This window comes from Lepidochelys kempii, chromosome 1 (genome assembly GCF_965140265.1).
Source record: "Lepidochelys kempii isolate rLepKem1 chromosome 1, rLepKem1.hap2, whole genome shotgun sequence".
In the NCBI taxonomy this organism is placed as follows: Eukaryota; Metazoa; Chordata; order Testudines; family Cheloniidae; genus Lepidochelys; species Lepidochelys kempii.
This window is the reverse complement of record NC_133256.1, coordinates 148,191,690-148,217,789: the sequence shown is the minus strand read 5'-3', so window position 1 is coordinate 148,217,789 and position 26,100 is coordinate 148,191,690. Positions and strand designations below refer to the sequence as shown.

At 44.8% G+C, this 26,100-nt stretch overlaps 2 protein-coding genes across 14 annotated transcripts in view; one reads left to right on the top strand and one right to left on the bottom strand.

Moving 5' to 3' along the window:
• DMD (dystrophin) overlaps positions 1 to 26,100 on the top strand; it is a 1,926,267-nt gene that overhangs the window by 393,714 nt on the left and 1,506,453 nt on the right. The window lies entirely within an intron of this gene.
• On the bottom strand, positions 1,960 to 25,004 carry LOC140916340 (syncytin-A-like). 2 transcript variants are annotated; one of them, XM_073357849.1, is made up of 3 exons: positions 24,843 to 25,004; positions 16,383 to 16,522; positions 1,960 to 3,978 (listed from the first exon to the last, which is right to left on the bottom strand). In XM_073357849.1, the coding sequence occupies exon 3, from the start codon at positions 2,971 to 2,973 to the stop codon at positions 2,062 to 2,064; it is 912 nt and encodes a 303-aa protein (XP_073213950.1). In that variant the 5' UTR covers positions 2,974 to 3,978; positions 16,383 to 16,522; positions 24,843 to 25,004; the 3' UTR covers positions 1,960 to 2,061. The 2 variants fall into 2 exon arrangements, with proteins under 2 accessions (XP_073213950.1, XP_073213960.1); XM_073357859.1 differs by lacking the exon at positions 16,383 to 16,522.

Genomic DNA, 26,100 nt, shown 5'->3' with positions numbered 1-26,100 from the left:
CCTTCTTCCCAGTGTCGCCCCCGCCCTGTCGGGGGTACGATCCAAGCCTGGCCTGAAGAGCCTCTTGGCTGAGGCATCTCCCTGTGCTGGGCCCGCTGCCCAGGGTCCCCCTCGCTCTCCCCAGCTGCTCACTGCACTCAGCTCCGGACTGCTCCAGCCTCAGCTGCACCACTCTGTCTCTGCACTGCTGCTGCCTCCAGCTCCCTGGGCTGCTTCTTTGGCCCCTCTGGCTCTGGTTGCTGCAGCTCTGCTCCCAGGACAGGTCTGCTCTGTGGGCTGCTTCTGTGACTCCGCTCCCAGCACTGACCTGCTTCGTGGGCTGCTTTTCTGGCTCCTCTGGCTCTGGTTGCTGCAGCTCTGCTCCCAGGACAGGGTCTCCTCTCTCTGGGTTGCTTTTCTGGTCCCTCTGGATCTGGCCCAGCTCTGCTCCCCAGCTTAGCTTGGGCCCCTGCTTTCTCCTTAGCTCGGCCCCACTCTGTCTGACCCAGGCAAATCCAGCTCACACGGAGGACGGGACCTCCCTGGCCTCCTGACTGTCTGATTAGCCTGCCCGCCCTGTCATTCAGGCTGACCTGGAGCATTGGCCTCTCCCCATTGTTCCTGGGGACTGTCAGTCTCAGGGTCCTGGTTTTCCATAGACCCTTTCCCTTTTAGAACTGGGAGCTAGCAACCGAAACACCCCCACTGAATGTTAGTAAGGGGGCAACAGTCCCCTAACACAAGGATATCAGCACGTATTTTTACTACTCTGTTACTGTTTATCAGTGTGATGCCCAAATTCAAATAGCCTCTTGCAATGGGTTATGAACATGGTATTTAATTATTCACTACTTGAAAAGAACGGTGAATAAGAAAAAACACCAGAAATATATTTTTGGTGATCTAAAACTATTTTTAAATATGACATGAATTTACTGAACATGTCATTTACTGAGTCGTCATTCACAAAATGGCCAGAAAAGGAGGTGGTTGCAGTAGCGTGCTTTCTATAACTTAAGCAGAGTGATGAGGACCCTTACCTGGCATGTGGAAGACCCATGTTCGGTTCTCCCCCTCTACTTGATGTGGAGAAGGAATTTAAACACAGGTCTCCCCTCACTAAGGAGAGTGTCCAAGCCACTGTGCAATGGGATATTGTGGGTTGGAGATCTCTATCTCTCCTGTTGAAGCTATTCCACTTTATTACAAAAAAAGGTCACTGGAACAGGGATTGCCACATCCCAAGTGAGTGCCCTAACCACTGGGTTACAAACTAGAATGTAGATGCTTCTGTTACCACCACCTCTGTGGTCCTTTAAAGAGAATTGAAAGGAATTTTCAGATTGAATGAAACATGTTTCTCATGACGCAAAACGGATTTTTTTTAAAAAAAAATTGCCAGCACTTTTTGCAATTTTTGGATTCAGTTTGTTGCCGGCACCTAGTGCCGAGAGGCAAAACAACAGCAGGGGTTGGTTCACTACCCGGTATGCTTCACCCAATAATCACAATAGGGTGGAGAAGCAGAAAAGTTTATTTGAAGCTTCAAAAAGGTACAGGGAGAATAGAATCTCAAATCCTGCACACAGAGCAGGAAGTTACACAGGCTTTTATACATCCTTTCTTCAGCATACTTATCCAAAAGCAAGCTGCCCTAAGTATCCATATAGCCAGCCAATCCAGTTACCAGCTAGTTCCCTTCTTTTTGTATCGTTTGTTAAACTATACATAAAGCTGCTTTATTCAGCATTGTTCTTCCATATCTGCCCTGTTTGGCCTTGTTTAGTTTCATGCAGTCTGACTCTGCAACATATTGTTGCAGATCCTCAGCATAACTGCTGTGAGTGCCTCCAGGCGGGGGGGCCAAGGACACTTGGGCCTAGTACGCAGAGCTGCTGCGAGTGCCTCCAGGTGGGGAGGGGAGGAGGGAAGGGAGAAGAACACTTGGGCCTAGTGCGAGGGGGCTTCATCGACACTTCCATCCCCTCGAGTTCCCTAGTGGCCACGCCCCAGTGTCCCCAACAACTCCCTCCTTTGAGAACACTCAACAGCCTTGGCTCTGAGTTTTCTCACTTGGGCTACTTATTTCTTTACAGTAGGACTTTGCATAAGCACTTTGTGATAGCTCTGAAGAGAATGACTTATTAACTTTTGCAAAAGGGCCCTGACACATGATACTGCACAGCATAATACCATTAATACAAGCAATACAGGAAAGAGAAATTTCAATAACAGGCTAAATAAACCACCAAGCCAAGACGACAAACCCCAGCCTGAAAACAAGGTTTGCAACCAATCGCTCTCTGGGGCAGTATAGGCAACCTGTGCTCCGGCTCGGGCATGGGCCTCAGCCTGTACCACCTTTTCATAGATTTTATAACTGCTATCATTTACATATACACACCATCGGGGCCCGACGAGGGCACAAACCCCACCTTGGGATGCCAAGAGATAGTCCAAAGCCAGCCTGTTTTGGAGGGAAAATGTCCTGAGCTGCTGTACCTCTTTATTAAATGTTTTTACTGCTGACCCTAAATCACTAACCAAGTCCTCTAACTCTAAGGCAACTTTCTCAAGTACCATTTGCAGCCTTACAGTATAGCGGCCTATGCATGCCATGGCTGGCCCGGAAAACAGTGGCGCTATTCCCAGTACAGAGCACCCTACAAGCTTCTCGGTTGTGAGGGAATTCTTCATATTGCCCTCCAGTGCCGTAGTCAGTCGCCGCAGGGTCTTTTCTCGTGACTCAACAGAGGTGTCTCGGGCATTTCTAATCTTTCCTTTGGGCAGTGTGGCAGTTATTGACAGATGAGGAACTCCATGAGCTATATAACAGCTACCTGTCCAGTTGGCTGGCAGCACCTTGTAAGCCTTTCGGCCACTTACAAAATAGTGATCCTGTAGGGCCCAGTAAGGACTGTTTTTTAAGGGGATTCCTGGGATATTTAAGGCTGTTTTACCAAACAGTTCATATGCTCCTAAGGGGCATCCCATCCTCCTGATTGGGTACAAGTGGGGGCGTTTCTAATTGTGCTGTTCAAATTACACTCGCCATAGGGACCACTACAAACCCACCATTGGCTTGCTACATTGGAGATATTAACTGGATGGCAAGTTATATTTCCAAACCCTTTTTTTGTGGTAAGATTATTTGTAAGAGTTTCCCTAAAAGGGGAGGAACCATTACACCCACACTGCTGTCCTCCCCTTTTGGTCTTTATCCAATACCCATCAGCCCACTGTGTAATAACACAGGAGCTCTTTCCCACAGGACGCCCATAGTAATCAGATTGGTTTCGGGTAAAACATAACACTCCTTCAGTGAGTACTACAACTGAATACTCCTGGCCCTGATAAGTAGCTTGCTGTAAAGAGGTCTTGTTCCAGAACGGCGAGTCCATTCTTTCCTGCTCTTTGGTGGTGGCTAATTCTGCTAGGGTCAGGGGCAGCATGTCAAGGGGCATTCCCATTTTGGGGGACAGTGGAGTTGGAGCACATACCCAGCAATCAGTCTGGTTTGTTAAAGTAGCAACATGGTGCGCAAGCAAAACAAAGGAGTTATGCTCCCGATATGCACAGTTTGGAAATACCAATACAGAGAATAACAATGTTACCCAATTAATTATCACCAGAGTCTTCCCAACCCAGGGTCTCCAGTACCTGGGTGGGCCCATTTTAGCATTAAGGTGCCCATTGTTTGTGTCTTTTAAACAGTAGCTTTAGCCCGAGATTGTCACTAGATGAGGAGTCAGCAGGTTGGACGGTCCACTGTTCTGCTGACGAGGGGGCGGGTACTGCCTTCAGACGAGAGTGATGAATCCAGTTCTTGTGTCCCCTTGATCTTTGCCGCTGTATGGGAGACCAGCAGGATGGTATAGGGTCCTTTCCACTTTTCCTGGAGAGGCTTGTCTTTCCAGATACGAACAAGCACAGAGTCACCGGGCAGTAAGGAGTGGACGGGAGAGTCCAAGGAGAGGGGCTGGAGAATCCTTGGTATACCTGTGAAGAGACAAGAGAACAGCAGACAGGGAACACATATACTGTGACAAAAAACCATTACCCAGCTCTCATTCCCCTGACAGAACTGGGGTGCCATTCATAGGCCATGCCCTTCCAAACATAATTTCAAAGGGACTAAGCCCTAATCTACCCTTAGGGAGAACACGGATACGAAGTAGGATGAGGGGCAAAGCATCCGGCCATCGTACTGAGGCTTCTTGGCACACTTTTGAGAGATGCCGTTTAAGGGTCTGATTGGTACGCTCCACTACACCACTGGCTTGCAGTCTCCAGGGCGTATGGAGTTTCCAGGGGATCTGTAAGGCATGTGAGATGCTTTGAATGATTTTTGACGTGAAGTGTGTCCCGTTGTCAGATTCCATCCACAGGGGGAGTCCAAAGTGAGGAATGATCTCCTTAACAAACTTGAGGGCCACTGTTCTGGCAGTGCAATTATGGCATGGGAAGGCTTCTGGCCATCCGCTGAACCTATCCACTATGACAAGGAGATATTTGAACCCTTGGGTCCGGGAAAACTCAGTAAAGTCTATTTGCCACACTTGTCCGGGGCCCGGAGTGGGTTCTAGGGCAGCTGGTGGCACAGGATGTCCCGGTTGGGGGTTATTCTTTTGGCAGACTAAGCAGTCCGCTTGTACCTGGGCAGCCAGGGGTCGGAGTCCGGAAGTGATAAAGTATTTTCCCATTAGCTGGATAAGTGCTTCCCTGCCAGCATGAGTGGTTTGATGTAGTTTCTGCAGCACTGGCCGGATCAGGCGCTTTGGTAAGAGGACCTTCCCTTCTGGGGAATGGAACCATCCCTCTTTTTCCCGGAGACCGAGTTTGTCAGTTAGCTGTCTCTCCTCCCCAGAGTACTGAGGGGTTGGAAGCTCCCCTACTGATGGCATGCATATGGGTGTTCTCAGTCTGATGGGATGGCAGGGTGGCAGCATGCTTAGTCTCTCTATCTGCCCGGGCGTTACCTCTGGCCACATCTTGATCTTCCCTTTGATGGGCTTTACAGTGTACCACAGCCACTTCCGAGGGAAGTTGTACGACTTCTCGGAGCCGGAGGATTTGGGGCCCGTACTTGATTGGGGAGCCTTGGGCTGTCAGCATTCCCCTTTGCTTCCAGAGGCCAGCATAAGCATGCAGCACACCAAAAGCATACTTTGAATCAGTAAAAATGTTGACCCGCTTTCCTTTTGTCAGTTCAAGTGCACGGGTCAGGTGCACTATTAGTTTGGCAAGCTGGGCAGAGGTCCCAGCAGGCAAACCTTCAGCTTCCACAGTGTCATGGAGGGTCACAACAGCATAACCCGCCCTCCTTTGCCCATCTATTACAGTACTGCTACCATCAATGTACCACTCATAATCTGCATTTGGGAGGGGTACATCCTTTAAATCTGGACGGCTGGAGTACTGGGCATCTATGATCTCTAAACGGTCATGTTTTTGTTCCTCTGTTTCTGGCAAGAGGGTGGCTGGGTTAAGGGAGGGGCAAGGCTGTAAGGTGACTTCAGAGTTCTCTAACAACTTAGCCTGGTACCGAGCAATCCGAGCCTGGGTGAGCCAAAGCCCTCCCTTTGCATCCAATAAGGCTCGGACCATATGGGGAGTATAGATTTGCATAACCCCTCCCAATGTTAGCTTCTCGGCTTCCTCAAGCACTAGGGCAGTAGCTGCGACCACCCGTAAACATGCTGGCCAACCCTTTGCAACCTGTTCCAGTTGCTTAGAAAAATAAGTCGTGGGACGTCTCCATGCTCCTAACAGCTGTGTGAGCACTCCTAGGGCCACCCCCTTTCATTCATGTACATACAACTGAAACGGCTTAGAGAGATCCGGCAGGTCCAGTGCCGGGGCTTCCATTAATTTTCTTTTCAGGATTTTAAATGCCCTGTCAGCCTCTGGGGTCCAATAGAAGGGGTCATGATCTGCTCCTTTTACACAGTCGTACAGGGGTTTAGCCCACAGTCCAAACTCTGGGATCCGTATCCTGCAAAAGCCTGCCATACCCAGAAATGCCCTGAGCCGCTTATGATTACTTGGGGTAGGAACTTGACAGATAGCTTCCTTTCTTTCGCTTGAAAGCTGACGCTCCCCTTTCCGTATGTGAAACCCGAGGTACCATACCTCTGGGAGAGTGATTTGAGCCTTACTCCGTGCTACCCGATGTCCCCGGAGTCCAATAAAATTCAGGAGGCTCACGGTGGCTTTAAGGCAGGGGGTTTGGCCCACAGTGGCAATTAACAAATCATCTACATACTGCAGAAGGAGGGCCTCCTCATTATCCCGCTCCTCTAGGTCCCTGGCCAGAGCCTGGCCAAAGAGGGTGGGGGAGTTTTTAAATCCCTGGGCCAACACTGTCCAGCAAAGTTGCTTTTTAACCCTTTTTAGGTCCTCCCACTTGAAGGAGAAGATCTCCTGTGACGGGGTGGCAACTGGGATGGTAAAGAAAGCATCTTTCAGATCAAGGACTGAAAAATGGGTATACTGTCCCCCTATAGAAGCCAATAAGATATACGGGTTAGGGACAAGAGGGTGCAAAGTCTTAACCCATTCATTGACTGCCCTTAGGTCCTGTACCAGCCGATACGTGCCATCAGGCTTCTGTACGGGTAGAATGGGAGTGTTCCAGGCTGACTGACATTCCCGGAGAATACCATATATTAGGAATCATTCTGTAGTTTCCTGTAAACCTTCTCTGGTTTCCCTCTTGATTGGATACTGTTTTACTTGCACTGGGCCTTTCCCTAGTATGAGCTGAATAGTAATGGGGGTCTGGTGGGTGGCCTTTCCTGGAATTTCTGATGCCCACACGAGGGGGTACACCTGGTCTTCCCACAGGCTCCATTCTGGGGCTTGCATGGCTGAGGGCTCAACTGCAAGGGTCATGATCCATGCATTCTCAGGGGGTAAGGTAAGGGTTATTTCATCCTCAGTAAAATGCAGGGTGGCACCAAGGCGACAAAGCAGATCCCGTCCCAGCAGAGGTGTTGAACACTCAGGGAGGTATACCAGCTTGTGGGATATAGTCCTGTTTCCCAAAGCGCATTCCGCTGGGGCATACACTGGGCACTTGGTGTCCCTGCCTGTGGCTCCCACCACAGTAAGGGAATCTGCTACTGGCAACTGAAGGGGTCTATTTACAGCAGTTCGTGCCGCTCCAGAGTCCACTAAAAAATCTATTTCTGAGCTTTCCACCCGCATCTTTACTCAGGGTTCCGGGGGTAGGGTGGTCCGTCTCCCCTGACACCCCTATTCCTGCTCCGCCATCGCCATCATAGGGGCACCCCCCTTTTCTTTCCTTTTTGGGCACTCATTTTTCCAGTGTCCCTCTTGTCAACACAAGGCACACTGGTTGCAACCCACTCGTCTCTCCTGCGAGCCCGGACGTTCGCGTCCACGGCCCCTTCCTCCCCGGCCACTTCCCTTAGTGCTGGTCTGTACCGCTGTTACCATCAGTCTCACTTGCTTTCTCTCCTTCTCTGTCTCTCTCAGACTATAAGCTCGGTTTGCAGTCTCTAAGATTTGTGCCATGGTCATGCCCATTAAATCCTCCTTTTTTTTGTAACTTCTCTTAATATCAGGGGCTGCTCTGCTCGTAAAAATTCCCTTAATAATTGACTCAGTTGCCTGATCATCGGCATCTGCATTATGTTCTGTCGAATTGTGTCCCGAATACACTGTAGAAAGGCCCCTGGTCTTTCTTTTAAATCCTGCATTACTTCATATGGCTTTGCCCAATTATTATGTCGGACAGCTGAGTGATGGAGTCCATGCAAAAGCAACTCCTTATAGGAGATAAGGCAGGTCATATCCCCATGATCATTTGGATCCCACCTGGGGTCTGCTCGGGGGACTTGTGCATCCAGGTCAGGGACATTAATACGATCCCGGTCGTACCGTCTCTGCGCCTCCTCCCTTGCCTTGGACACAACCTGTTGTCTTTCAACCTCAGACAATAGGGTTCGCAGGAGGACGTTACAATCATCCCAGTCCGGCTTGTGACTACTGAGGCACCCCTCAAAGACTGATATAAACCTGCTTGGGTTGGTAGAAAACTCTCCTGCCTGTGCTTTGAGCAGCCAAAGCAGCCAAATGCACAGGATTAAAGGGCACATTAGTATAAACCTGCATAGTCGTGGCCGGACACCTGTCCGATCCAGACCGGGCGACTTTAGTTTCGGTGATTAAGGGGTATAGGCCAACCATTGGGGACTTACAAGGTGTGGGTGTAGGGGCCGAAGGGGACACCGGCTCTACCATTACAGTGGGGGTGCGGGTCTGGGGACTAACATTAGCTGCTACCGAACCACTCGGAGTCAGATTACAGCGGTGTAAAATATCTGGTCGAGAGCAATAAAGTCAGAAACAAATGCGCATATGTATGTTCATTCCATTTCCTTGTTCTCTGACTGACAGGAGTAACTGAAGGATCATGTTGTAATTAATAGACCCTCCTGGTGGCCACCACTCCTGGTTCTCTACTTGATATTGAGGCCAGTCAACTGTATAGAATCGTTTTAATTGGCTCTTAGTCATCGGATCCACACCAAATACCTTCCAGTTTGCTAGAATGCATTCTAAGGGCATACACCGTGCCCTAACGCCCGAGCTCTGTCCCTGTCCCATACCAACAGGGTAACTCTGGGCATCCCCAGGTTCCAACAGAGCATACAATCCGGATTTCAAAAGGTTCCTACCCTATCCAAGGGACCGGTTCCTCACCGTCGCCCGCAGCTGCTCCTCTCCTATATCCAAGGGACCAGTTCCTCACCGTCGTCCACAGCTGCTTCTCCACTATATGAGTGCGTTGCACCGTTGTGCCCTCCGGGGTCGATCAAATTGCGTCTCCTCCGAGGCCCCCGATGAACTCACCGGTGCGTGCTGGGCGTCGGTTCTCGCCACAATCCTCGACCTCCAGGAGGGGTCCGGGCAAGGCTAAATAGCAGCCTCGTCACCCACCCAGGGACGCCAAAAGCTGTTGCCGGCACCCAGTGCCAAGAGACAAAACAACAGCAGGGGTTGGTTCGCTACCTGGTGTGCTTCACCCAATAATCACAATGGGGTGGAGAAACAGAAAAGTTTATTTGAAGCTTCAAAAAGGTACAGGGAGAATAGAATCTCAAATCCTGCACACAGAGCAGGAAGTTATACAGGCTTTTATACATCCTTTCTTCAGCATACTTATCCAATAGCAAGCTGCCCTAAGTATCCATACAGCCAGCCAATCCAGTTACCAGCTAGTTCTCTTCTTTTTGTATCATTTGTTAAACTATACATAAAGCTGCTTTATTCAGCATTGTTCTTCCATATCTGCCCTTTTTGGCCTTGTTTAGTTTCAGGCAGTCTGACTCTGCAACATATTGTTGCAGATCCTCAGCATAACTGCTGTGAGTGCCTCCAGGCAGGGGGGCCAAGGACACTTGGGCCTAGTACGCAGAGCTGCTGCGAGTGCCTCCAGGCGGGGGGGGGAGGGGGGCAAGGACACTTGGGCCTAGTGCGAGGGGGCTTCATCGACACTCGTGGTCTTCCATCCCCTCGAGTTCCCTAGTGGCCATGCCCCAGTATCCCCAACAAGTTCAACCCAAAACAAATTATTTTTCCAGTTTTTCAAAACTGCTTGTGAAATAAAAAAAACAATTATTCACCCATCTCTAGTCATAACCTCTCTTGTCAGAGCAGAAGGTCAAAACACATGGAACTTTTAGTGTACGGCATCAGGGTCCACACTACAACTTAGTGCATGGCAAGCTAGTGTGAGGTGATTTACACCCCAGCTTGCCACACACTCTCTCTCTCTCTCTGTATAGACATGCCCAAAGACAATAACTTACTTTCCAGTTTAACAGAATACTTTTGCTGCGTGTGAGACAAACAAAATCAGTTGCCTTCAGAGAGGGAAAAGCTACTCACCTGAGAGCCTGTGTCGTCCTGCCAGAGAGGGAAATGAAGTCTAGATAAGAGATTACATACTGTAGAGTTTCTTAAGACAGTGACATGTTCACAGGCTGCTGAGAAATCTCTGTGATCTGTGAAACCGCCTGCTGAGAAGTCAAAAGGCCAGCATGTGCCTGACTATGAACTTGTCAGCAAAAGTGGATTTTTTCTTTGAATATCTTGGCTTCCTGCTGGGCCTGTTAGACTCTGTTGAGGCCACTTTGTGGTAGCTTCCTGGGATTTAAGAGATGGTAGTTGGGCTGCTCCAATGCCTTTCCTGGTGCAGGGGTTAGTTGCTCTTTGGGATTACATATTTCTTTTTCCGCTAGTGAAGCCACAGATTTGTGGTGGGACTTTTGTTGAGAACATCTATACTCTGTTTAAAATATATTGAAATACCCTGTATTTATGAAGTGGAACTCATTTTGATACAAACTCACTAAGTGGCAGAATTGAAAAATCCTCACTACTACTGTGATATGTTTCATGTCAAATATTTTGGGGGCAGGTGTGTGTACTTGGGCTCTCTCATTTCTTTTTATGTTGTTCTTCATCTAGTAGTTTTCTTTAAGTATGGGGGCAAGAAAGAAGCCACCACAAATCCCTTAAGTTAAAGTCCTACAGGGTTTAATAGAGACAAACTGCATAGAGTTTGAAAGATATTAAATGGTGTTCTATAGAAATTACTTCAAAAATCTTAAAGATGTTAATAGTGAATTATATCCTTTGGATAGCATTTTTAAAGCAAACTACAGAATTTAATAGAGAATTGTGTCCTTTCTATAGAATTATTTATATTAGTTTAAAAATTTTGTTGGAAGGTTATCAATGTCTCTCAAATCTGACAGGACTTCTCCATAAGTGAAAGCAGAAAAGTTACAGATTTTAGCTTCCTACCAGAGCTCAGCTTCTGGTGATTGGCAAAGCAGGGGCACCTCCTGGTTTAATTGTTCCTACTGAAGCTAGACAATTCCCGTTGTACAGAGTTTACTGGGAGTGGCTAGTGTGGATAATGGAGAAACATTGTGGAATAATTCTTTGAAAGTATGTAGTAAACCTCAATTGGATCTTCAGGACAAGCAAATCCCTTACAACTTGAGTTAAAGGAGTAACTCCAGTAGGTGTGAATAAGTAGCTGACTTAGTAGGGGACAGCCGCAAGACTGGCAGACAGTCACACATGTTTTGCCACTGTTATAAACTCTCATCAGCTTCAAACAGGAATGCTAATGTATAAACCACATATGATCCAACTATATTTCAGCTGCATGGAATGAAATGTACAATGAATATGTGCCAGGAAATCCAATGAGTGTGACTAAAATGTTTCAGAGAGACAAGATGGGTGAGGTAATATATTTTGTTGGACCAATTCTAAATAGAGCTTGAAAGCGTGTCTCTTTCACAAACAGAAGTTGGTCCAATAAAAGATATTACCGCACCCACCTTGTCTGTCTAATATCCTGGGACAAGCACGGCTACAACAACACTGTAAACTAGATGCTTTTGCATTTTGAAAAAAATTAGAGTGCATCTGTCAAGGTTCCTTCCCCACTTTGAACTCTAGGGTACAGATGTGGGGACCTGCATGAAAAACCCCCTAAGCTTATTTTTACCAGCTTAGGTTAAAACTTCCCCAAGGTACAAACTATTTTACCTTTTGTCCCTGGACTTTATTGCTGCTACCACCAAGCATCTAACAAAATATAACAGTGAAAGAGCCCACTTGGAAACGTCTTTCCCCCCCAAAATCCCCCCAAGCCCTACGCCCCCTTTCCTGGGCAAGGCTTGATAAAAATCCTCACCAATTTGCATAGGTGAACGCAGACCCAAACCCTTGGATATTAAGAACAATGAAAAAGCAATCAGGTTCTTAAAAGAAGAATTTTAATTGAAGAAAAAGTAAAAGAATCACCTCTGTAAAATCAGGATGGTAAATACCTTACAGGGTAATCAAATTCAAAACACAGAGAATCCCTCTAGGCAAAACCTTAAGTTACAAAAAGACACAAAAACAGGAATATACATTCCATTCAGCACAACTTATATTATCAGCCATTTAAACAAAACAGAATCTAACGCATATCTAACTAGATTGCTTATTAACTCTTTACAGGAGTTCTGACCTGCATTCCTGCTCTGGTCCTGGCAAAAACAACACACAGACCGAGAGAATCCTTTGTGTCCACCCTCCCTCCAGCTTTGAAAGTATCTTGTCCCCTCATTGGTCATTTTGGTCAGGTGCCGGCGAGGTTATCTTTAACTTCTTAACCCTTTACAGGTGAAAGGGTTTTTCCTCTGGCCAGGAGGGATTTAAAGGTGGTTAGCCTTCCCTTTATATTTATGACAGCATCACTCAGTTGTGAGTCCTACGTTGGTTACAGAAAATTCTGCTCTGTCAGTAAAAACAGGTATGCTTGAAAACAATATTAGGTCAAGAGGGGCACTAGGGTTCTGGAGTCACATGACTCAGGTGGTTGTGATTTATCTACCAGGATATGTTTATTCTTGAGATTGAGGCTGAAAGAGTGTCATATTTCTAACCAAGAAGAAAGAGCTGAAGTTCCAAATCACACTCTTAGCTCTGCTGTATTAGGATTTATATTTATGCAATCTCCAATCAAGATTGACATAGTAATTTTTTTAAAAGTGACTTTCTTTAAAGGGAGGTGTTTGCATATATGTCTGGATGCTTCCCAAATAAACCACTCCAAATATCAACAATTGTCATACTTAAATCTCCCCTGATCCCAATTAGTCCTGCCCCCAGTGGCTAAAATACTTATTTATGGTACAGAGGAGCTTATTGAAGAGGGCTGACTAGCTCTAGGCCCTCTGGCCTTTAAAGAGGCGAGCTACCCTGTTATAATCACTGTAAAATAATGCCAAAAAAATGGCTCAGTATGTTGAATAGTTGCAGAAGTGTGATCCACTTCTGATCTTTAAGAGTACCTTTTTTTTTAAAAAAAAACAAACTAATAGTCTCTTTGCATGTCATAATAGAAAAAATACAGCACTTATGGCTGACTAGGCATATCATTAATTAAACAGGACAGAATACAGCAACCTTCACAAAAACGGAAATCTATTTTTAATTGCCTATTACTATTTATTATTTTTAATACAATAGCACCTAGGGACACCAACCGAGATCCGAGCCCCATTGTGCTAAGCAGTATATTAACAGAAAAAAAGACAGTCCCTACCCCAAATAACCTGCTTTCTAAATAGCCAAGACTAAGTGTGCTGGGGATAGGGGGACATATAACACACAAGCAGAGTGAACAATAGGATGTTCTGCAAATGTTAGGTTAGTTCTGCTTTATTTATAAAGTGGCATAGGTGATCTTATATATTGAAGCGGAACTACCCTAACATTTGCAGATAGGGTGACCAGATGTGCCAATTTTATAGGATCAGTCCCGATATTTGGTGTTTGTCTTATATAGGTGCCATTTACCCTCCACCCCCATCCCAATTTTTCACACTTGCTGTCTGGTCACACTACTGGCAGAACAACCCATTGTTCACTCTGTATATGAGGAGTCCCACTGAGTTCCCGTGAACTTAAAGTGAATCACTATCACTTTGTTTCTATCCCTCAATTGATTTAAGTTGTTTCTATCCCTCAATTGATTTAAGTAGGATTACTCGTAATTAAATGTTTTTGTGGATCAGGGCCAAGCTCCATTCTGCAGAAAGGGACTAGTATGTAGAATTTTTTTTTCCCCTTTTCCTTATTTCCAAACCAACAAACCAACTATCGAGGAAGGGATTAAACACAAACACATATGATTAGGAGGTTCCCCTGCATTAAACTAGCCAGATGGATTATTAATAAGCAGAGAAGTGGGGAAGGGGGGTTAGTCAACTTTTAAAACTTTTGGACAGCCAGCCATCTCTCTTCTTTTTGGAGACATTCACACAAAGGTTACTCTTCAGCTCTAGCACTGGGAGGAGGGAAAGAAACAATTCTGGCATTGGAAGTTGTTTTGTGCGAGAGGTAGGGCACTTATTTACATCTGATCCCAACACCTAAAAGAGTAGCCCCACTAGTTTATGTTGTGGGGGGCTCCTTTTTATTTTATGGGCCCTCCATAGCCTTCTGAATATAATAAACCTAGCAGTCAATAAATCAAGCCTTCTGGGGCCCAGAAGGCTTCAGATATTTTTTCCTGGATAGAACCCTCTAAATTTCAGGCCTTTCTGAGATTCTGCTTGGACATTAACACTGTAAAAATTAACATATTTTAGGATTTATCTTAATCTAGTAGAACTTTCTGAAGTTTCCCCTTTCCCTTATATCTGAAGTGTTCTGTATTTGAATTATTTCTCCTGGCCCAAAATTAAATGAATATCTGTTATTAATTAGAAAAATCATGGAGCAGGTCCTCAAGGAATCAATTCTGAAGCACTTAGAGGAGAGGAAAGTGATCAGGAACAGTCAGCATGGATTCACCAAGGGCAACTCATGCTCGACAAATCTAATTGCCTTTTATGATGAGATAACTGGTTCTGTGGATGAAGGGAAAGCAGTGGACGTGGTGTTCCTTGACTTAGCAAAGCTTTTGACACTGTCTCCCACAGTATTCTTGTCAGCAAGTTAAGGAAGTATGAGCTGGATGAATTCACTATAAGGTGGGTAGAAAATTGGCTAGATTGTCGGGCTCAACGGGTAGTGATCAATGGCTCCATGTCTAGTTGGCAGCCAGTATCAAACGGAGTGCCCCAAGGGGCCGGTTTTGTTCAATATCTTCATAAATGATCTGGAGGATGGTGTGGATTGCACCCTCAGCAAGTTTGCAGATGACACTAAACTGGGAGGAGTGGTAGATACGCTGGAGGGTAGGGATAGGATACAGAGGGACCTAGACAAATTGGAGGATTGGGCCAAAAGAAATCTGATGAGGTTCAACAAGGACAAGTGCAGAGTCCTGCACTTAGGATGGAAGAATCCAATGCACTGCTACAGACTAGGGACCGAATGGCTCGGCAGCAGTTCTGCAGACAAGGATCTAGGGGTTACAGTGGACGAGAAGCTGGAAATGAGTCAACAGTGCGCCCTTGTAGCCAAGAAGGCCAATGGCATTTTGGGATGTATAAGTAGAGGCACTGCCAGCAGATCGAGGGACGTGATCGTTCCCCTCTATTTGACATTGGTGAGGCCTCACCTGGAGTACTGTGTCCAGTTTTGGGCCCCACACTTCAAGAAGGATGTGGAAAAATTGGAAAGAGTCCAGCGGAGGGCAACAAAACTGATTAGGGACTGGAACACATTACTTACGAGGAGAGGCTGAGGGAACTGGGATTGTTTAGTCTACAGAAGAGAAGAATGAGGGGAGATTTGATAACTGTTTTCAACTACCTGAAAGGTGGCTCCAAAGAGGATGGATCTAGACTATTCTCAGTGGTAGCGGATGACAGGACAAGGAGTAATGGTCTCAAGTTGCAGTGGGGGAGATTTAGGTTGGATATTAGGAAAAACTTTTTCACTAGGAGGGTGGTGAAACACTGGAATGCGTTACCTAGGGAGGTGGTGGAATCTCCTTCCTTAGACGTTTTTAAGGTCAGGCTTGACAAAGCCCTGGCTGGGATGATTTAGTTGGTGATTGGTCCTGCTTTGAGCAGGGGGTTGGACTAGATGACCTCCTGAGGTCCCTGATATTCTATGATTCTATGATTAATAAATATCTGTTATTAATTAGGTTTAAAGGTTAAAAACTCAATTGTTATTATCTATTCTATTTTTGTATAATTTCTTTGAGATTTTTATCATGAGTATATTCAGTAAAACTTGCATTTCTTTTTAATTAGAGATTCTCTTAGTAGCATAGCTTTTAGTACTATTGTAAAATGAGATTTTGAAATGAACCATATTATTAACCAGATTATTTTTTCCAGATTCAGTGCATTATATTTTTAATAATAATGAAATTAGATTAAGATCAGATATTACTCATAATAGCATGATATCATGCAAAAACTGCACGTGTTTTGAACCATCAAAAATAACAGAAACCCAACAACACATTATCCATTAAACCAGTATAAAAAATAATGAATGGAACATACAAAACATGATACTTTAATATTTAATACTATCCATGACCCCTAATGAAGGAATGTAATATGGTCTATATCATCAGCTGTTACAACCAGAATATCTAACATCAGTCATTTCAATATCAGTTATTGTAAGTTATTGTAAGTACAGATATGGCCCTTTTAAGCTTGAACAAGTCAAGATACTACCTCTGTCAAATGAAGGATAAATGGGAAAGTGATTTTATGAAAGGTCTCTGAGCACAGCTCTTTGAGATCAGCCCTGTCTGAGATACAAATCAGGTAAAAACATGACAAAAAGAAATAACTGGTTTGCAGCTGATAGGAACAGATTCCAGCATTAGTCCACCCCTCAGTTTAACCATGTAAGATGCATTGACCTCCCAGATTAATTCTTACCTTTGTTATTTAGGATCTTAGTGTCTTTTGTAATAGCTCTTAAGGTTTTGCTACCAAGCTCAACAGGAATCTGATTCAGTAACAGATGTGCTCTACATCTTAGTGATCTGTACATTAAAAACCCTTCTTTCTCAGTCTTCCTATCAGTCAGAAAAATAAAAGTATTGAGATGATCAAACCACAAATGAATACTGCAGCAACTATCTGATATAAAATATGTTGATCTACACATTACACACAAAGAAATACACAAATTAACTTACCCAGCATCTGATACATTACATTATGGTTCTATTTACTTAGCAAAGAACATAATTATCCTTTATTTCAATATTGTGTTGACACAGTATACCATATTACTGGTTTTTTTTTCCTTTGGAAGGTACTAAACAATCAGAAATGTTTTAACACTTTCAGGGATAAAAAGTGTGGCCGCTATAGCATCTCACTGGTTTATAACTGGCCAGGTCCTGTCACTGCAATATACAAAATTTTCCATTAAACAGCAGTTATATGTAATTAAGGACTGGATGATTCAGGGGATCTCTTATTTGGATACAAAATTTTAGTTCTTGTAGCAGGTGCAACCATATTGCAGCCACCTCTAGCAAATTTATGGCAGTGTGGTCAAATGACATGGGTTCTATTCCTAACTATGCCACTAGCTGTGTCTGACCTTAAACAAGTCACTTAACCTCTTTGTGCCTCAGTTTGCAAATATGGGCACTTGTCCACCATTGTAAAGTGCTTTGAAATATATAGATGAAATTGCTATAAAACTAATATGTTTATTATTATTCTGTGGTTAGTTACCAACAAGATGAGGAAGCAAATAGTAAATTGTTGGATTCTGATGTTATCTGAGTTAAACCGTATGTACAGATTATTTAACAAGTGGAATTTGAAAATAAAACTATGGGGAGGGCTTGTGCAAAAGAGCTGGTGTCCTACTTTCTGGTCTGTAGGCACAGCATGGCTCTAGGCGATGACATAGGCAACAGTTTTAACAGTGTCCTTCATTTAATGGGTGCAAAGTTACATCAGTCATCTAATAACTTGTAAGTCATCTAATTACTTGTTTGTTTGGAGGTTGGAATCTACAGCTACAATAATGGGGGCTGATAGAGACCCAGCTGCCAGTCTGGTCCTAACTACCTATCGAAGTGGTAAAAATGAGACTAGAAATGGATAAATGCTCTGAGGTTCATTATCCAATGGCACATAGATTACTTATTTCCTGAACCTTACATGACAATGTAAAATCTACACAGTCAGAAGTCAGGTGTGGACTATCGTACTCCATCTATGAAGAAGAAGATGTAAAGAGAAGGTTATGTATGTATATGTAAATGCCCCCATCACAGCCTCAGTGCCCCTCTGGAATCAGGATATGATGTTGCCAGGGTCTTTGCCCATAGCACCCCCTACTGATCTCTTCTTTGGCCTTCTGATGGCCAGTTTCTGTCCTTGACTTAACCCTGTGGCTAAGTCAGGTCTAGTTTGAACCTGCTTCTGGTGTAACTAAAAGTTTCAACAAAAGTTCACCCAAACCAAGGTTCTTTCGCTCTTCTTGGGCTTCTCTTCAACCTGCCCACCAGGTTCAGTTCCCAGCTCCTTCTGGGTTACCTTTTAGGTCTCTCTGGCTCTGGGATAGAGCACTGACTCCCAGGTTATTTCTCTGGAGTCCTTCCAGAGCCTCCTTCAGGGCCTTCCACAACAGCTCCACTTGCTCCCTTTGGTTGCTTTTGCAAACTGACTTTTCTTAGCTATTTCTGAGACCAAGATGTTTCAGGCTGTCACCTGATCCCAATTAGTCTTGCCCCCTCTGGTGAAAATAGAGTTAATGATGGCACAGGTGAGCTGACTGAGTATAACTGGCTACCCCCAGGCCTTCTGGCCCTTAAAGGGTCAGTCCATCTTGTTACAATGACTATAAACAATGTGCAAAAATTGGCCCATTGTATTTGAGCTGGAATAGTTACAGAAATGTGGTCCATTTCTGATCTTTGAAAATGGCTTAAAAGCAATCAAACAAAAACTAATAGTCTCTTTGCATGTCATAATAGGAAAAAATACAGCACTTATAGCTGACTAGGCATATAATTAATTAAACAGGACAGAATACAGCAACATTCACCAAAAATGGAGTTCTAATCTTAAATTAACTATTATTTGTATTACAGTGCCTTGATCCCAACTGAGATCAGAGCCATTGTGCTAGGCACTGTACAAAATACAAAGTTACACATATCCTTAAATGCTTCGCTGGATTGAGGCCCAAGGATTACCACAAAGATGTCATTTAAGGCTCAGACAGTCTCTTTAAAATCCCTTCTTTGGCTGACTAATTCTCAGCCATCCTGAGCAGACTGTCCTTGTTGGGAAGAGCTTATGTAAGAAACAAAAATAAAACCCTATAATGCATGTCAAATAAACAGCCACAAAAACAGTGTTTCAAATTTGCAGATGCAATTATTGGAAGATCGAACTCTGCACCTACCATTAAAAAGATAAAATAAAAATAGCAAAAGGGGAGGCTTTATTACCTAATGTCAACTTTAAGTTTTTCTATCTATATTTTTTTAAAATCAGAGTTGACCAAATAAAACTCCTGGAAATGTTAATAACGTCACTCTTCATTTACCATAGACTGTCAATTTATGGCTGCAAATTGCAGTAAACTTGGGCCTCATATGAATCCAGGACACGGTCTTAATTATTTTCTCTCTCTCTGACTGTTTGTTCTGCTTATATACCTGACCCCGATCACAGGAGCATCTGAGTTTCTTACAAGTATTTAAAAATGGGAAATACAATAACTTTTGCTGCAATAGTAATCCAGCAGCAGTGGGGAGAAATGTCTGTCAGTTTTTCAGAACTTCTCAGTAAAACTAAACAAATTGTAAATGAATATGTCAAGACAAGAAATACAAACTTTAATATATTTAAAGGAACAAGAGCAAGTAATAATCTCTCTTTTATTAAAACTGGCTTGAAAGATCTGTTGAGATCAGCATCACTGTTTCTCCTTATTGTTTCATAAAATTAGGCATCGAATAGACTGGAAGGAATGCCTGATAACTTTTGAGTGTTATATAGGTAATATCCCTTGGCATTCTTTTGCCAATATACTGTAGCTTTCATCTTTCTTCCAGAAGTTTCTCTCTCACCCCAATTCAGGAAAGCACTTAAGCATATGCTTAACCAGAGACTTACGCATGTGCTTAAAGTTAAGCACATGCATAAGAGCTTTGTGGAATCATGGCCTTAGTCTCTAGCTTCTGGGCATAGGCATAGTTTGACGTATGTATTGGGGGGGGAGGGGGACAGCTAGAGTTGCCAAATTTCTAATAGCAGAAAACCAAACATCCTTGCCCTGCCCCTTCTCTAAGGCACTGCCCCTATCCCGCCCATTCACCAAGGCCCCTCCCCCGGCTTACTCCATCCCTCCCTCGCTCTCCCCTACCCTCGCTCACTACCTCATTTTCACTGGGCTGGGGAAGGGATAGAGGAGGCTGTAAGGGCTCTGGTTGCGGGTGCGGGCTCTGTGGTGGGGCTGTGGATGAGGAGTTTGAGGCACAGGAGGGGGCTCCAGATGGTGGGATGGGGCCAAGGGGTACAAAGTGTGGGAGGGGACTCCAGGCTGAGCATGGATTGAGGTGTGGGAGGGGGTACTGGCTCTGGGGTGGGAATGCAGGCTCCGGGATGAGGCAAGAAATAAGGGGTTCAGGGTGTGGAAGGGGGCTCCAGGATGGGGCAGAGGGTTGGGCTGCAGGGGAAGTGAGGGCTCTAGCTGGGGGTGTGGGCTCTGGGGTGGGGCCAGGGATGAGAGATTTGGAGGCAGGAGGGCACTCCTGACTGGGGCCAAGGGATTTGGAGTGTGCTATGGGATAGGGGGTTGGGATGCAGGAGGGAGTAAGGACTCCAGCTAGGGGGTGCAGGTTCTGGGGTGGGGACAGAAATGAGGGGTTCAGGGTGTGGGAGGGGGTTGGGGCAAAGGGTTGGGGTGTAGGAGGGGGTTTTGGTGCAGGAGGGGGCTCAGGGCTGGGGCAGGGGGTAGGAGGGGGCGTGCGGGCTCTGAGAGAGAGCTTGAGTGCAGAAGGGGGGACAGCTGGAGGGACATGTTGCTGCTTCTGGGAGCCACACAAAGCCAGATAGGGAGCCTGCCTGCCCTGCTGTGCCTCCAACTGGACTATTAACGGCCCAGTCAGCAGTACTGATTGCAGCCATGAGGGTCCCTTTTCAATTGGGCGTTCCGGTTGAAAACTGGGCATCTGGCATAAAATCATAGAAGATTAGGGTTGGAAGAGACCTCAGGAGATCATCTAATCCAACCCCCTGGTCAAAGCAGGAGCAACCCCAACTAAATCATCCCAGCCAGGTCTTTGTCAAGCCAGGCCTCAAAAACCTCTAAGGATGGAGATTCCACCACCTTCCTAGGTAACCCAACCCACTGCTGCTTAGCCAGTCGGTCCGCAGCCTATAGCAGTACATGGGATTCTTCTGTCCTAAGTGTAGGACTCTGCACTTGTCCTTGTTGAACCCCATCAGATTTCCTTTGGCCCAATCCTCTGATTTTCTTTAGGTCACTCTGGACCCTCTCTCCCCCCAGCTTAGTGTCATCTGCAAACTTGTTGAGGGTATACTCCATCACACAATCCAGATAATTAATGAAAATGGTCAACAAATCTGGCCCCAGAACTGACCCCTGGGGCACTCTGCTTGATACTGGTGGTCAACTAGACATCGAGCCATTGATCACTACCAGTTGAGCCTGATGATCTAGCCAGTTTTCTATCCACCTTATAGTCCATTCATCCAATCCATACTTTTTTAACTTGCTGGCAAGAATACTGTGGGAGACCGTTTCAAAAACTTTGCTATAGTTAAGATATATCACGTCCACTGCTTTCCCCATATCCACAGAGCCAGTTATCTCATCGTAGAAGGCAATCAGGTTGGTCAGGCATGACTTGCCCTTTTCTAATCCATGTTAACTGTTCCTGATCACCTTCCTGTCCTCCAAGTGCTTCAAAATGGATTCCTTGCGGACCTGCTCCATGATTTTTACTGGGACTGAGGTGAGGCTGACCGGTCTGGAGCTCCCCAGAATCTCCTTCTTCCCTTTTTTAAAGATGGGCACTATATTTGCCTTTTCCCAATCATACGGGACCTCCCCCGATTGCCAGAAGTTTTCAGAGATAATGGCCAATGGCTCTGCAATCACATCAGCCAACTCCCTCAGTACCCTCGGATGCATTAGATCTGGACCCATGGACTTGTGCATGTTTATTTTTTCTAAATAGTCCTTAACCTGTTCTTTCACCACTGAGGGTTGCTCACCTCCTCCCCATATTGTGCTGCCCAGTGCAGCAGTCTGGGAGCTGACCTTGTCTGTGAAGAGTGAGGCAAAAAAAGCATTGAGTACTTCAGCTTTTTGCACATCATCTGTCACTAGGTTGCCTCCCCCATTCAGTAAGGGTCCCACACTTTCCCTGACCTTCTTGTTGCTGACATACCTGTTACCCTTCACATCCTTTGCTAGCTGCAACTCCAGTTGTGCTTTGGCCTTCCTGATTACACCCCTGCCCATGCTCGAGCAATATTTTTATTCTCCTCCCAAGTCATTTGTACAAGTTTCCACTTCTTGTAAGCTTCCTTTTTGTGTTTCAGCTCACCAAAGATTTCTTTGTCAAGCCAAGCTGGTCACCTGCCATATTTGCTATTCTTTCTGCACATCAGGATGGCATCCCTAGGGGCAGCTCCAGTCAGGCCAAAGGCTGTGCATGTGGGGCAAATTCCATGCCTACCAGAGGCTTGCAGTTTGGGAGGGCAACCCCCCCATCACAGCGCCTCCTGCTAGTCATCTCAGGGAATTAGCATCCAGCCTCCAGAGCTCCTCCTTCAGGCTGGTGTCTTGCCTTGCTGCTGGCTCCCATGTCCCTCCCAGGACCCTGGTACCCCTTTCACTGGGAGCTGCCCCCTGGCAGTACCCCACAGTTCTGGGTCTCCCCCTCCCAGGGGAACCCCCCACCGACTATCCCTACCTTGCCTCAGTCATAGGCTCCTGCCAGTCACCAGCTAGCCCCCGCATCCTGGGGCGACTGCAGTATAAGCCACTCATCCCAGGCGAGGGGGTTTGGACCTGCTGCCTCTGCCTACCAGTGGCTGCCCCTGCAACCCTCATACCTAATAGGCCCTTCCTGAGTTCCCCGGCTCCCTTGGCCTTCCTCAGCCCTGCTCCCAATCTAGGTACTTTCTCAGCCCTTGCAGCCAGAGGAGAGGAGAGGAGAGGAGAGAGGAGAGGAGAGGAGAGGGTCGGGTGGGGTCGGGTCGGGTCGGGTCTGGTCTGTCCCCTTCCCCCCAAGCTAGAGAGAGAGGACCTTCTGGCTCAAAGGCTTTATAGAGCCACCTGGGCCCTGATTGGGGCATGGCCACCACTTCCCCCAATCAGCCAGGGTTTTACTCCCTGCCCCAGCCCTCTACAGGGCTTTCCCAACCCCTTCAGGGCTGGACCAAGTGCTCACCCCGCTACACCCCCCAAACTGTGTCCATGCTTCCATGCTCTTCTCTATTTTATTTTCTTTTGATATTAGTGTTCTGTCTCTCCCTGTAGATTTCTAGGCCATATAATACTCTTTTCCAAGGGCCCTGTCTCTTGCCCTGAGATCTCTGTGTCCTACATTGTTTCTTAGTCTTTACTCTTTTACTTTTTTTGTTTTTCTCTTAGGCCCTCTACCCTCCATCTATTTTGAATTCTGTGTTCATAGATGTCACAGATGAGCAGATAGGATAATATGCCATAAAAATTGAAAAATGCTTTAAAAATTGTATCCTGTTTCATAGTAATAATCCTTTTATTGGTCTAATCCATTCCAGAATGGCGAATATAATATGAATGAATACTTTCCTGCAACAGCAAGTGAAAAGCGAGATTTTCTCCTCAGACAAGTTTCATCCCTTCCCCTCCTCCCCGCCCCTTCAAAACTAGTTTCTCTGTCATTTCTTGAGGAGGAAAATGGGGGAACTAATTTAATCAAAAGTGCATTTTTTTTATAAATCAGGAAAAATAATATGTTGTCCAATGGTTAGTGAATTCAGATGAATAGCATTGTTGCTATCTCTTAATATTTTAGTATGTCTTACAACATCTGGGGTTTTTATTAAAGTACCAGCTCCTGGAGTTCTATGGGGTGCATCAGAATTTCTGCTTGTATTTAAAAGCAAAAGTAAACTTCTAGCCCTTATGATTGTGGGGAAAGGCTTGAAAAAGTGACCAAGTCCACTGTAAAGTTTCAAAACCCAGAAGGTAAATTAAAATAAATCCTATTATTATTTAATCTCAGATTTTTAAAACAATCTCATGATTTAATCTCATGATTCTTAAGCCAACTCGCATCTCTGAACACTTGAATATGCAGTATTGCAGTAGTAGGTACAACAGTAAGGAGTGTCTGATTTGCTCCTCACTGGGCAAGACACTTTTTTTTCAGTTCTGTCTCTATTCTCTTCAATGTCACCTTCACAATTTTGGTATCCATGGCGATAGCACCACACTATGTCCTGAGCTAATTTCCAACGTCAATATGCTCTCCTCATTTACATCTCCCCCAAACACCATCTTCTTCCACGACACCTACAAGAAACTGATTAAATCATCTATTCATTAAAAATAATTAGTATATTACCTTCTACTTTACATGTAGGTAAGCGAGGGCCATAAAGAGACTGGAATTGAAGTTGTGGGTTGCTGTAATTCAAGGTTAGAGAATGATGGTGGAAGACATGTAATTTAGTTAGGATTTATTTACATTGTATGTTCTTTAGGGCGGGACTATATCTATCTCTGAATTCAAAAAGTACCTACCACATTTCGGACATCTGTGCAATCTAAATAATAGTCTCTCTTCCATTTTTCCAGAGTATGTGAACACAGAATCATAGAAACATAGAAGATTAGGGTTGGAAGAGATCTGAGGCGGTCAACTAGTCCAACCCCCTGTAATGTACTAAGTGGTCTAGCTATGCTTTGGTGCTGTCAAACACTTGGGGGAAGCTGCTGTCCCATCTCAAATGACCATGTCTTCCTGTAAATATTAATTGTACATGACCCTGCAATTCTAAATCACAGCTTTATGAATTCATATTCAGGCAAGGCATCTGCACCTTCTCCTGTAAAATGCAAAAAAATCTGTGTTTGGGAGTTCTCCACTTAGTTCACATTTTCTACAATTTTCAGTAGAGCTGGAGGTTTAATTTAATCCATAACAACACAGAAATCTTCTCTCTCCTTGTATGTCACACCATTGTGGCAGCTTTTTAAAAAAAATCCCTTTGGATTTTCTTCAGCTCTCTTTGTGTCATGTAAAGATTAGTAATCACAGACAACAGTCATGTCAGCTAAAGCAACAAAAGTGTCTGTGGTTTGACCGTTATTCAACACGTCAGAACAGTACTTACCTCAGTGCAGTATATTTTATAGCCCCTATACTCTTTCCAATCAGGGAGATCCCTCAAGATTATGGAGAAGGACATTCATTTCCCAGGTTTGTATTTCAAGCTGTCATTCATATTTTTCCCCCTTGAAAGATTGGTCTGTTTCCATTTCCTTCTTCATTTCAGCCTTTCTCCCCCTCTCCCCCCCGCCCCCTTTACCCTTGTCTGTCTGTCTCTTCCTCTGTTTCTTTTTTTTCTTCACCACTCACAAATCCCCATATCCCTGTGTTCACTGCCTGAAGCACTCTTGAAATAGACAGAGGATTATTTTGCTGACCATTTGCAAACCTGCTTTCCTAGGGGAGCTAGCAATAGCAGGGTCTTTTTATACACTAACTAGGATCATGCAGTTCTAGTTAGTTGCTGGCACAGCTCGGGAAAGTACTACAGTGCAGGAGAACAGACTTAATTTTGCCAAGTGGATAGCTTTGTGTTCTCCCTACCCTTCCTTGGGTTATTTACAAACAAAAACAAAGCATGTTCCTATGCCCATATTACATGCTTGTTCAGTAATAGAATTGTTGGTATAGCTATTTTTCTTAATGATAAATTTGTAAGGTAACCTAACACTGGCATAACGAAATTCAAATAAAAATCACAATAGATTAGTCTGAATGTTTTTCTTTTCCCCATATTTAAAGGTGGTAGTTGTATAATCCAAGACCCCTTTTAGGCAGAGCTCTTTTAAAAAAGAATTGATACTCAGGTACCTGCCATTCTGCGTAGTGGCTTTATTTATTCTTCCCAAAGCTTCATACATCTTAAAGTACACTTTTCTTCTGACCTTGAAAACACTACATATTTCTTTGCCACCTCTCTAAATCCTTTGTTTCTGAAGACTTATTGCAATGTCGATCCACTGAAGATGCTCAATCTGTTTGAGAAAGAAGACTTAATTGCCCTTACTGCCAGAGAGAAAGCAGACTTGTCCAGGTTAGGGATGAGTCCTGTGTCAGCAGCATCAGGATTCTTATGTAATTCTCAGTTGCTGATTAATAGACGGATTCCTTCCAAGCCCTTTAAAAATCAATGGCATTTTTTAAAAGATTTATTTGTATCACATTTGTAATTAAAATGTCCTGCTGGAGATGCTGCCATGCTGTGTTTTTATTTCCTTTCTGAAAGCTTTACAAAAACCCCCACATTATTTTGTCAAGTAGAATTTGTTGACTGTCTCAGATTAACTTGCACTGAAGGTTTTGGTTAAAACTAATGTGTAATA